Source organism: Cajanus cajan, chromosome 11 (genome assembly GCF_000230855.2).
Source record: "Cajanus cajan strain Asha chromosome 11, NIPB_CcT2T_4, whole genome shotgun sequence".
In the NCBI taxonomy this organism is placed as follows: domain Eukaryota; kingdom Viridiplantae; phylum Streptophyta; class Magnoliopsida; order Fabales; family Fabaceae; genus Cajanus; species Cajanus cajan.
In genome coordinates, this window is record NC_138527.1 from 30,584,892 (window position 1) to 30,597,422 (window position 12,531).

Genomic DNA, 12,531 nt, shown 5'->3' on the forward strand with positions numbered 1-12,531 from the left:
TCACTACTAAGTTATTGTACTAATACTACTCTAACCCCTACCCATTGCTACCTAACACCATCACCACTGTTGCACAACCCATTGTCATAGGCACAACCCACACCACCGCCACTACTATGTCTCGATTACCATCGTTGTTGTCACTACCACTACTATCACCACTACCACAATTGTTATTGTGGTTATATTCTTGTCACCATCTCTCCCATTAAGATGATAATAATAATTCATTATGATAATTAATATTGAAAATATATTATTGTTTGGGTTATCCATTATTCACCAAACAATATTTAGAATGGAAAATTGTCCGATAGCATGCACATTTGTCTTATGTTATTCTTTTTGTTATGTACCTTTATGTGTATCAAGCACATCCTTAGAGTTTTTTAAGCTAATGTCAAGATTGAGCAATAATGGAGGAAGATATATGAAGTTTTCAAAAAAAAAGAATTTCATAAATTAATTTCTCATTTTCTATAGAGAAGTCTTGTAGATAGGACCTTTGAAGCAAAAGAAAATTATTTCTTCTTTTGGTTTCTCCAAGAGTGACCTTATTATCTTCCCCTAAAGTTAAGTTGAAGTTGTAGAAGTTGAAATTTGAGCTTGAGGAGCTTGAATTGCTAGAGAGAAGTTTACCTTGGAGGGTTTCGTAGTTCTTCCCTTTCTCCTTCGATTTCTTGTTTTCAAGAAGCAATCAATGACACTCTTCTACCCTAAAATATTTTTATAAAAGATTATTAAGAAAAACAAGTTTAATTCAAAAGATAGTACAAACAACTAACTTAATATGCATCATAAAAGGGTTCACGTGTTGTTAATAAAAACTCTTTAGCAAATATGTAAAAAAACGTAATTATAAGTTCTTAAAACAAGGCACAAATTGATCTTTTACAAAATTTTTAAAATCCATAAAACATCATAACATAAATTGAACTCCGTCTATAACTAAGAAAGCATAATAAAATCATCTAGTCTTGATGTAATACTATCAAAGTAAGACCCTAAACACCAACTAAAACACTAAGTTTACTCTTCCTCATGCTTGACCTTATATATACCTGCTCTACTCTTGCATGGTAATCAACCCAAACAAAAGCAACAAACAATACAAACATAAAGAAATGATAATATATCTCATTCCACTAGTGCAAAAATTGGATTTAAAATCGGAGTTTTAAGATCGATTATAAGGTAACCGATTTTAAAAGTGACGCGGTGACAATTTTGTAAATAACATAAACACTTTTAAGATCGGTTGAAATTTAACCGATCTTAAAAGTACTTTTAAGATCGGTTATAAAAGAACCGATCTTGAAAGTGACACTTTTAAGATCGGTTATAATATAACCGATTTTAAAAACACTTTTAAGATCGGTTATACAAGAACCGATCTTAAAAGTGACACTTTTAAGATCGGTTATAAAATAACCGATCTTAAAAGAACTTTTTTACCATTCCTATAAAAGAGTTAAGGAGAGTTCATAAAAAATTAAAGACAGTTAATCACAGTGATATAAAAATTGCATGTGATCCTATAAACATGTGTTATATGCTCGCCACACGTAAAAAAGAAAAAAAAAAGTCTTCATCATTAAGTGAGTGTTTAATTTGGTTTATTTTAAAAGAAATAGTTGGTTTTAGGCTTAATTACATTTTTGATCCCTCAAATATTGAAATTGTACAGTTTTGATCCCCAAGATTTTAATCGGGTAATTTTAATCCCTAAAGAATTGCAATTGTGCAATTTTGGTCCTTCAATTCTTAATTGAACAATTTTAGTCCCTCGAATATCATAATAGTGCGATTTTAGTCTCTCTCATTAAAAATTTAATAATTTTAATATATATATATATATATAATATTTTAAAATTAAATAATTATTTATCTATTCAAATTAACGTATATTATAATTTTCGATATTGTATCAAATGATATATAATTATTTTTATTAAATAAATAAAATTTATATATTATTATTTTATAATATTATTAATAAATTAATATCAATAATATTATTAGTATATTTATAGATAAACTAATAATTTGATAAATATAACTTGTTATATATTAATATACTTTTACAAAAATATAAGTATATTAATTAGAAATATATATCTGATCTTATATATTTATATTTTTAAAAGTATATTAATATATATTAAGTTATATTTATCAAATTATTAGTTTATCTATAAATATACTATAAATATTATTGATATTAATTTATTAGTAATATTAAAGTACTAATAATATATAAAATTTATTTATTTAGTAATAATAAATATATATCATTTGATACATTAACAAAAATTATAATATACGTTAATTTAAATAAGCAAATTATATATATATATATTAAAATTTTAAAATTATTAAATTTTAATTGAGAAAGACTAAAATCGTACAATTATGATATTTGAGAGACTAAAATTGTTCAATTAAAAATTGAGGGACTAAAATTACATAATTGTAATCTTTTAAGGACTAAAATTACTCAATTAAAACCTTGGGGATCAAAATTGCACAATTACAATACTTGAGGGATCAAAAACACAATTAAGCCTTAGTTTTATAATATTTCTCTTAAAATAATTAATTGTTCGAAACATTGACCTAAGCTCAATTCATAGAATTGAAAATCTTACTCATGCGCATACATGGCATATATACTCTCTAATAATTTGAAGAGTCTTTTAAGTTTCAATTGGTCTCTTATTCTCTCTCGATATTATGTCATATAAAAATAAAAAGTTACTCATGAAAAGATAATTATTAAAAAATAAACAAAGGATAAAATGATCCATATAAAAATAAAAATAAAAAATAGTTATTGACAATGATATCCCTTTTATATATTAGTATTATCTAGTAGGAAAAAGGCACTACGTGTCTGCATTATATTAGAAAAAAGATAAAAAAATAAAAAATAAAAAACTACTCATAAAAAGATAATTATTAAAAAATAAACAAACAATAAAATGAAAATAGAACACAAAAAAATTTAAAATAAAATAAATTCTAATAAGTTATATTAACTTAAGATTATTTATATATTAATGTAACTTATATTTATTATAACGAAATTTTAACTATAATTAACAATTATTCTATAACAATTAACCTTATTATATAATTACAAATTTAATTATTAAGAGAGATTTTGTCTTGTTACTAATACTATAGTATTATAAATTATCAATACAATAAATTAAAAAATAATAATTAAGGTGTTAAAGAAAAAATATTATAATATACAACTCAAATATAAATTAACGAGCAGTGTGAGAAAAGTAATTTAAAATTAAAAAAGACAGCTACAGTGATTTATTATTCCAATATCACTCCCTTGAAGAAAAAAAAAATCCACGTAGACTACTCCGGTTCAAAACCTGCTCTTATATACAATGATCTTTTCTCTACTTAATCCAACGGCTAAGAAATGCTTCGCACGGTGGGGATATGTTGAGCCTATAATCCGTCTTGAAGAAGTCTTTTCTCTCTGGCGGAACCCTAGAAGCTTCTTCCGCTGCACTCCCTCCCGAGAACGAGAGCGAGAGCGACACACAGAGGTAGGTTTCGTTCTCCTTTGAATCTGTTCCTTCACACTGTCTTGAATCTTGGCACATTCCACAATCGCTCCGTTCTTCAAATCAGCGCAGAGAAGAGGGTTTGTGTTCCGATTGAATGGCGAGCGAAGAGGAAAACGGGGAATTCTACCTGCGTTACTACGTTGGGCACAAGGGGAAGTTCGGGCACGAGTTCCTAGAGTTCGAGTTCAGACCCGACGGAAAACTCCGTTACGCGAACAACTCCAACTATAAAAACGACACCATCATCCGCAAGGAGGTTTACCTCACCCCCGCCGTTCTCCGCGAGTGCCGCCGTATCATCGCCGAGAGCGAGGTAACCCTAACCCTAAGCAACTCTTTATTGTCGTTTTGAAAATAACTGATTGATTGTGCAGATTATGAAGGAAGATGATAACAACTGGCCAGAACCTGATAGAGTGGGGAGGCAGGAGCTGGAGATTGTAATGGGGAACGAGCACATATCCTTCACCACCTCCAAGATTGGCTCTCTTGTTGATGTTCAGAGTAGCGCTGATCCTGAAGGGCTTCGGATCTTTTACTATCTTGTTCAGGTGAGTGAGATTGTGATGGTGATGTTGTTGATTAGTTGATTTGTATGAGGTTTTAAATTGTGTAATGACATTGTCGACAAATTTGGCGGATGTAGAGGTTTTAAATTGTGGTTGTAGTTTTGTTGCGAACTTTTATATTGTGAGGAATTGTGGACTAATGTGTTCACAGTTGCAGTTGTGGAGACCCAAATGAGCTTGATTTGCATCTATAATCATGGTTGTGAACTATTTTTTGAAACATTGGCAGTATTCCTGGGACACGGGAGTTGATCTAGTGCTCCTAGGGTTGATTTCTGTTGGTGTTAAGTAATGTTTGGCCAGTGGAAGTCATGTTTTGTGAGTGCAGAATAATCTTTAGTTGTTAATTTTGAGACATTGCATGAATCATGTTCATGGACAAAAAAAAACATTAGTAGCTGCAATTGTGGTCCTGTACATTTTTTAAAGCTTTTATATTTTGAGAGCTATTAGGTATTTCAAGGTTTCTATGCTATGTATTGTAGCTATTTGTATTTCTGTGCCTTGTTTTTCCACTTTTCTGTGGAGTTTTGTGTAGAATGCCCCTGGTAGAATGCTTCTGACTGAATTAATGGTTGTGTGCACTTTAATTTTGTGTTATGTTACCCTTGAAGGTGGAGGAATTGAAACACATTGATTATACAATACTGATGCTTGAGTTAGATTACCTTATTTGTTGGCCATTTTTTGATAAAATTGTTATAGTTTATTTCTAACTCCCTGCCTGCTGCGTTGTTATTGCTTAATGTTTGGTAATGCTTAATTTTAGGCAAATAATTGCTAGTATTTTTCAAGGGTAAATAACACTGACCATCCTTGAGGTTTATTAAAATAATACATCAATCCATTTTTGTCTCAAAATAACACTCCTTTCCATTCTCAATAACTGATGTAACAATGTGTTAAAACATTCTAATGAAATATTCAACACTAACCCTTTTTTATAAGTGTTGTGCCTGTGCTTAAAGCCTTAAACTTGATTTTTATGTTGTAATTTGTTAATAATATGATATAGCCGGGAGTGATTCCAGGCATTTGAATTAGGGATTAGGATTGTATAAATTCTTCAGTAAACTTGACAAAATACTTGAGACCTGATGATGTAGAAACATGACCTGAACCCCATACGTTAGAATAAGTAACAAAAGTGGATACATGATAGGAACCCAAATTTTAAAGAGAAACAACAATTGTATTATTGATTGGAAAACTAGATAAATTGCAGAAGAAAGCCCCCTGTAACCCCAGAGCCATTGCTCCTTTGAGAAGAGATGATTCTCTCTGTCCAACCTCTAAGTTTCTAAAAGAAAAATGATACGGAAGGGATTCCCCCTAGTCATGTCCACTTCTTCTATATGCATTGCATCCTCTGACTAACTGACTTCAACGATTATAACTAATTCTGTATTCAGCTCAGCTTTTGGGCTTAGGCCCAAACCCAGTATCCTATCAATACGACAAGTTTGACTCTTGTCTTGACTAAGAAAGGAAGCCTGACATGCATCCAGAGTTGATGTGATTCGTACCTTAAGGACTTAATTCTGCAAGGCTAGGAACCATTTTTTAAAGCTTTGACCCTTTGATAAACTGAGGTGACCTAAATGGCTGTGAAGAAGACCGGGGAAATTCAGTAGTAGTGCAAACAATGGGTGGCATTGACTTGAGATGATAAAACCTTGTGATTCATTGCCTATGATAATTTTTTGTCTCTTACCATGGTCTTGTATTAAAATTTAATTAGGAATTGGATCCAAAAGTTATTAAACAGTTCAAAGAGTAAGTTGACTGAAATCAAATTTAAAAAAGACATGAACTTGGTACAAACAAAACTGATTTTAAAGACATGCTGGGAGTGAAACTTGATCAATGCCTCTGCAAGTAACTTTAGAGCCATCTGCCAAGGGGATAGAGTGATGATGTCTAGGAAAAAAATAATTAATTACCAGCTACACAAGTGTAGGCACCTAAATCAAGTATCCAAGTTTCTGGTTTATTACCACAATATGAGATGCAACTGTAGGATTGATTACCTGTATGAGCAATTATGATTATGGAAGACTAAGTATGTATTTGGTTTTCCTTTAGTAGGGTGCCTAACAAAAATCCAATCATGCTATAAGTCTGTTTAGCTGCCTTCAAAACTCACTTTCTAAAAGTGCATTGGGTTGTTTCCTTTATTAAATTTCAAGCATTTTTATGACTAGATTCATATTGGGTAACATAAACAATTTTCTCTAGGAACCCATAAGTGATAGGTGTCATGAGTATCAGAGCATGGCCTATTTTATTTCAATAACTTCATTGGAGAAAACCTCCATGGGTCCACAACCTCCTTGACAGCTTGGCCTCCACAACCTCCATCTTCACCATGAGACCTTGAGGCGGTTACATGGCTGACAAATATGTCTCAGTGGAAACAGAAGTTTTTGGTGAAGGAACTCTTTGAAGAAGGCAGATGATCAAATTTTCCACTGGGGGGACTTCTTGGCCTGTCAATTTTGTCATGGACATGCTGTGCATTGCTAGCAAAACTAGTACCCTGTACAAAATTATCCTGCCTTGTTTACAAACCTTGATGATTATCAACCTGCAAAAACATTTTCAATTCTTTTACAACCACTTGTACCTGAGATAAAACTAGCATTTCATGAACTTGTTGCTTAAGAGAAACTAATTTTTGGGCTGAACCATATAGATAGTGAATATTATTGCCAAGTTACAAAGCCTTATTCCACAAAGTGAAACATGTTTCGAAAATTCTGAAACTAATCTAGAAATTATGACAAGTTCGGTGCTTTTGTTTAGGCGTTTGGCATGTCATGGAGTAATGCTGATCATTAGGCTTTTTTATCAAAACATGTCACCTGGTTAATGTATCAATTTGGAAAAGTTTGTGGACTACATATTTGTTATTCGTTGCACACTAGTTTACTCATTACTGATTGCCAGATTTGCTTTCTATCAACTAATGTCTAATACCTTTGGTTTATTCTTTTTTATATCTACTGTTTGTAGGATTTGAAGTGCTTTGTCTTCTCTCTGATTTCACTTCACTTCAAGATCAAGCCTATATAAGATGTGTCTGCAATATCATGCGTTCATCCTTCGGGAAATGTGTAACTGTTCAACAGCTGATAGGGACAACTTTATTGTTGTGATTTGGTTCTGTATTGGTGGTTACATACTTCCATGGATTGAAAATTTTAGATTTGAGGGTATAGCCCAAGTACCAAATTGTTGACTGGATTGGATTTTGTGCATGGCTAAGTTATTCTTTCCTTCCCCTTGGTTTCAGGGTTGGATCACATACGAATTGTTACATTTGGAATCAGTTACTAGTAGGGGTGGGTATATGGACTCAAGCCTGTGGACCGATTTGTTTAGCTTGCAGCCCGTGCGAATACAGACCCAATTTTTTAAAATCCATATAAGTATAACAAAGTTTCTGGCTCGGCTTGTAAAGTCTGCGAATCCTGCGGGTAGGCAGTGTAAGAACAATAATGCTATTGTGCGTTTTTGTACATTCCTTCCCCCCCCCCCTTCTTTTCCAACCTTGATGTTTTTGTTAGTATGTGTAAACTTTGCTTTTCAAGAGTTTGATTTATTATTAACAATTTTTGATGTTGTTACAAATATATTTATATCAATTTTTATGTATTTTTTCCTTCATGTTTTCATAAGTTAAAAAAGGAAAATAAAGTTCATTATTTTATCAATATTTATTAAAAAAAAATCAAACATAATTGGGTTTGCGGGTCAATCTTTTTATTTGTGGGTTGGACATGGATCCCAAAAAATAGTCCATTTATTTTGTAGGTTAGGCTTATCTGGTTTATTAAAAATGTAGGTTTTGTGGGTCGGGTCTTAGAGAGACTGGGTATGTATATCCACCCATAGTTAGTATGTATGGAATGCATAATTGCTTTAACTTTTACCTGGGTTTCTTGAGATGGGAAAAAGGTATTATTATGTACACATTTTATTTATTTCTAGGTTGAAATTAACACATTTTATTTGAATAAGATTTAATTTATGTAAATTTTTACATAATAATTTGAACTGATCGTCAAGCCTAGTGGGGATTGCTATAATTTTCCGCATGTATTGAGTTTTGCTGCCCTCATGCGATGAGATATTTAGTGTTACTCGACATTTTGTTTGTTGGGTGGGGAAATTTCTTGACACTTTCTTCCAAGTAAAATAATACTATACTGAATAGAAAATAAAAAGATGAACAAGAGTACAACAGAATAATATTTTGGCAAAAATTAAAAAAAATGGAAATGAATACTTTTTGGTCAAAAAAGAGAGAACAGAACAGAATATTTACGTTGTTAAGGGTCACGATTCTATAAACGGTGTCTGTTCATAAATGGTACATAGTTCATTCTTCATGCATCAAACAAAGGCATTATTATTTTATGAAAATGAGAATATTCAGTTTGATAAATACTACTCAATGAAGAAGTAAAACGTTAAATAACTATAAAACAACCACGGTGTTGCGAAAGTATATGTCAGAAGTAAATATAATTGGGGATAGGTTCAAGTTCTAAATACAAAAGGTTGTACCGTGGGCTCGGCCCAAACCATGTCTTGTGAGAGTATTGCTATTAAAATATATAATTTTTTTAATTTTAATTTTTACTAGTATTTTAATAAGTTAAATATTTATTATATATAATTAAAGTTTTAAATAAACCATGTGTATAAATAAATTTATGTATAAATATATAAATTATATTTAAATAAGTAGGTATTTTTCAATTGCTTAAATATGTTTTTAAACCATCAAATTTGGGTTATATGTTTTTTAATCTTTCAAATTTAAAATTTGTGTTTATAGTCTCTCTAATTTCAAAATTTATTTTGATCTCTTGAATTTAAAAATTGTGTTTTTCGTCTCTAACATATCAAAATTTATTATTTTAGTATCTTGATTTGTCATTATTAGTTATGATATTGATAACAAATAATATTTGTTGATATTTTGGAGATTAAAAATATGTTTTATATTTTAGGGACCAAAACATATTTTTTGAAATTATGGAGACTATAGATACAGGTTTTAAATTTGAGAAACTAAAAAAATATACACTCTAACTTTGAAGAATTAAAAATATAATTAAGTCTTTTTAAATATATAAATTATATTTTAGATTTATAATAAATAATTTATATTTTAACAAAAAATATTTTAATTTATTAATAACTTATTTTAAAATATTAAAATTTAATTTATAAATAATTATGATAAGTAAAAACTAAATTAGATATGAAGTTGAAAGAGTCTACAAATACTCTCGTCGAAAAAAATCTTTAAAAAATACTCTCACATAAGATAATTGTTTGTGTTTTTTATATAAGAGTTGACATGTTAGTATTTTAACAAATAATTGATGGAAAGATACAAATTGCCAAAATTTAATAGTTTTCAAGGTGTAAATTATAAGAAAAATTTAGGTAGTTTTCTTAAAAATTATATTTTATTTTCAATTTATGAATTGATTTTCTAAATTTATTTATACTAAAATTATAATTTAAATGTAATATTTTAGGCATAAATTAATATGAATAGAATATAATTTAAATTAAATTAAAATATTATTTATTACTTACTAACTTGTTTTCATGAACAAATCAGGTTAGTAAAATATTCATTATGAACTATATGATAAATAATAGTAACAATAATAATATAATATATTAATTATCAATTTTGGTTTATCTTTGGAAACACAAATTTCCCATAATTTCACCGGCTTTTATTTATAAAAAAAAAGTTTTTTTTTCATAAAAAAAACTCAATGTCTGAAAAAATAGATTAAATTTATAAAAGTTTTTTTTAACATTAGTTGTTTTAATGAATTTGAATACTTCAAGCTTATGAGTAGTTTTCAACAGTTTTTTTTTATCTTCTAAAACTTATTTACTATATAAAAATTGATTTTTTGGTTGTATCCAAACAAAATTAAACATTTCAAAATCATTTTTTAGTCAATTTATACAAATAAAATTCATTCCGAATATAATCAATTATAACAATAACCTTTAATACTATAGATTTTTACTTTTGTGCATGCTTGTATGATTTTAATGACTTATGGTGCTTTAAGTTGTTATGTTGAATTTTTGTAGTTGTTTTATAGAGCTATAAAAGTTAAGGAATCATTTAGAATTAAATATTTTAGAAATGTTTGTTTTGCTAAAATTTATGATACAAGATAGGACAAAAATAATTATTTGGTATTTAATTTATAAAAGGGTCATACAGTTTGTTATTGAATAAGTCATGGGACAACATTTTTGTCTCAAGTACAAAAACACTCACTACTAAGTTATTGTACTAATACTTCTCTAATCCCTACCCATTGTTACCTAACACCATCACCACTGTTGCACAACCCATTGTCATAGGCACAACCCACACCACCGCCACTACTATGTCTCGATTACCATCGTTGTTGTCACTACCACTACTATTACCATTACCACAATTGTTATTGTGGTTATATTCTTGTCACCATCTCTCCCATTAAGATGATAATAATGATTCATTATGATAATTAATATTGAAAATATATTATTGTTTGAGTTATCCATTATTCACCAAACAATATTTAGAATGAAAAATTGTCCGATAACATGCACATTTGTCTTATGTTATTCTTTTTGTTATGTACCTTTATGTGTATCAAGCACATCCTTAGAGTTGTTTAAGAAAATGTCAATATTGAGCAATAATGGAGGAAGATATATGAAGTTTTCAAAAAAAAATGAATTTCATAAATTAATTTCTCAGTTTCTAGAGAGAAATCTTGTAGATAGGACCTTTGAAGCAAAAGAAAATTATTTCTTCTTTTGGTTTCTCCAAGAGTGACCTTATTATCTTCCCCTAAAGCTAAGTTGAAGTTGTAGAAGTTGAAATTTGACCTTGAGGAGCTTGAATTGCTAGAGAGAAGTTTACCTTGGAGGGTTTCGTAGTTCTTCCCTTTCTCCTTCGATTTCTTGTTTTCAAGAAGCAATCAATGACACTCTTCTACCCTAAAATATTTTTATAAAAGATTATTAAGAAAAACAAGTTTAATTTAAAAGATAGTACAAACAACTAACTTAATATGCATCATAAAAGGGTTCACGTGTTGTTAATAAAAACTCTTTAGGAAAGATGTAAAAAAACATAATTATAAGTTCTTAAAACAAGGCACAATTTGATCTTTTACAAAATTTTTAAAATCCATAAAACATCATAACATAAATTGAACTCCATCTATTACTAAGAAAGCATAATAAAATCATCTAGTCTTGATGTAATATTATCAAAGTAAGCCCTAAACACCAACTAAAACACTAAGTTTACTCTTCCTCATGCTCGACCTTATATATACCTGCTCTACTCTTGCATGGTAATCAACCCAAACAAAAGCAACAAACAATACAAACATAAAGAAATGAGAATATATCTCATTCATTTATAGCACATACAAGGTATATAGGTAGCATTAACACCACACACATCCACAAATAATATCAACATAATACATCTAGTATTCAAGTTCATCCATCTCACATCATCAAACAAATTTAATTCAATTAATTGTCAACATAATATTAGAGACTCATGTGTCATATGTTCCTAACTCTATATACATTTGGTACCAAATCTCCAACATTACTAAAAGGTGCTCTAATACAAGGCAATCAAGGAGCAATGGATTGAATCACCACACACTGGTTGACCCTCGCAATCAACTCTCAACTAGGGGATGTCTACCAGGATCCACTTAAAGCATTATAGTCCTATACTTGTTAAGGACTCCCTACCATAATGCTCCAAAGGTCCAGATAAATGACCACGAAGACCCTTCTGCATAGATTCACATCATCTCACCAAAGAAAAGTATGCGTATTATGTATGAACTCCACACAATCAACAACAATAATCAATGCAATCATATTCACAACCACAACTTGCTAGACCTCTTTATTTGGTAGAGGTGAGAAAAGGATGAGTTTGGTTAGGTATGGTTGACCCTAACCCTTCCCTAAATTTTGATTGGGTCAAATTTTACACCTAACTCGTCCATAGACCCAAACAAACTTGATGATATATAGGTTGAATTTGGATGAAGTACATATAGGACGTGATTAGGTTGATCTGAAACACAAGTAATATAAGTTTTTTACTTCTTATTAATGTAATTGAGATTTCAAGAATAATTTTGATTTCATCATTATACATGATATATTATGTAAATTAAAACTATGGTTACTTATAATTTTCAAGAAATAAATTAGTTTTAACATTAGTATAAAAAAGTATAAATGAAAGAAGTTAATAAGCTATACTTTTTCAATGATATATAAAA

At 29.6% G+C, this 12,531-nt stretch overlaps 1 protein-coding gene across 4 annotated transcripts; it reads left to right on the forward strand.

Annotated features, from left to right (window-relative positions):
- Window positions 1–3,414: 3,414 nt before the first annotated feature.
- On the forward strand, window positions 3,415–7,862 carry LOC145949230 (protein mago nashi homolog). Of its 4 annotated transcripts, XR_014430548.1 has the most exons (5): window positions 3,416–3,572; window positions 3,658–3,906; window positions 3,968–4,144; window positions 7,178–7,377; window positions 7,458–7,677. XR_014430548.1 is itself a non-coding variant. In XM_083066379.1 (4 exons), exons 2-4 carry the CDS (start codon window positions 3,688–3,690, stop codon window positions 7,845–7,847), a joined length of 786 nt encoding a protein of 261 aa, XP_082922505.1. In that variant the 5' UTR covers window positions 3,415–3,572; window positions 3,658–3,687; the 3' UTR covers window positions 7,848–7,862. The 4 variants fall into 4 exon arrangements, 3 of the variants coding, with proteins under 3 accessions (XP_082922505.1, XP_082922506.1, XP_082922507.1); XM_083066379.1 differs by lacking the exon at window positions 7,178–7,377 and having other exon boundaries at window positions 3,415–3,572; window positions 7,458–7,862; XM_083066380.1 differs by lacking the exon at window positions 7,178–7,377 and having other exon boundaries at window positions 3,415–3,572; window positions 3,663–3,906; window positions 7,458–7,862.
- Window positions 7,863–12,531: the final 4,669 nt, after the last annotated feature.

What these genes read in the sequence shown, in the direction of transcription:
- LOC145949230 (XM_083066379.1), top strand. Translation starts at nt 3,688, where the DNA reads ATGGCGAGCGAAGAGGAAAACGGGGAATTCTACCTGCGTTACTACGTT. An exon ending in GTATCATCGCCGAGAGCGAG is followed by an intron (nt 3,907 to 3,967) that starts GTAACCCTAACC and finishes TTGATTGTGCAG; the next exon opens with ATTATGAAGGAAGATGATAA. An exon ending in TCTTTTACTATCTTGTTCAG is followed by an intron (nt 4,145 to 7,457) that starts GTGAGTGAGATT and finishes CCTTGGTTTCAG; the next exon opens with GGTTGGATCACATACGAATT.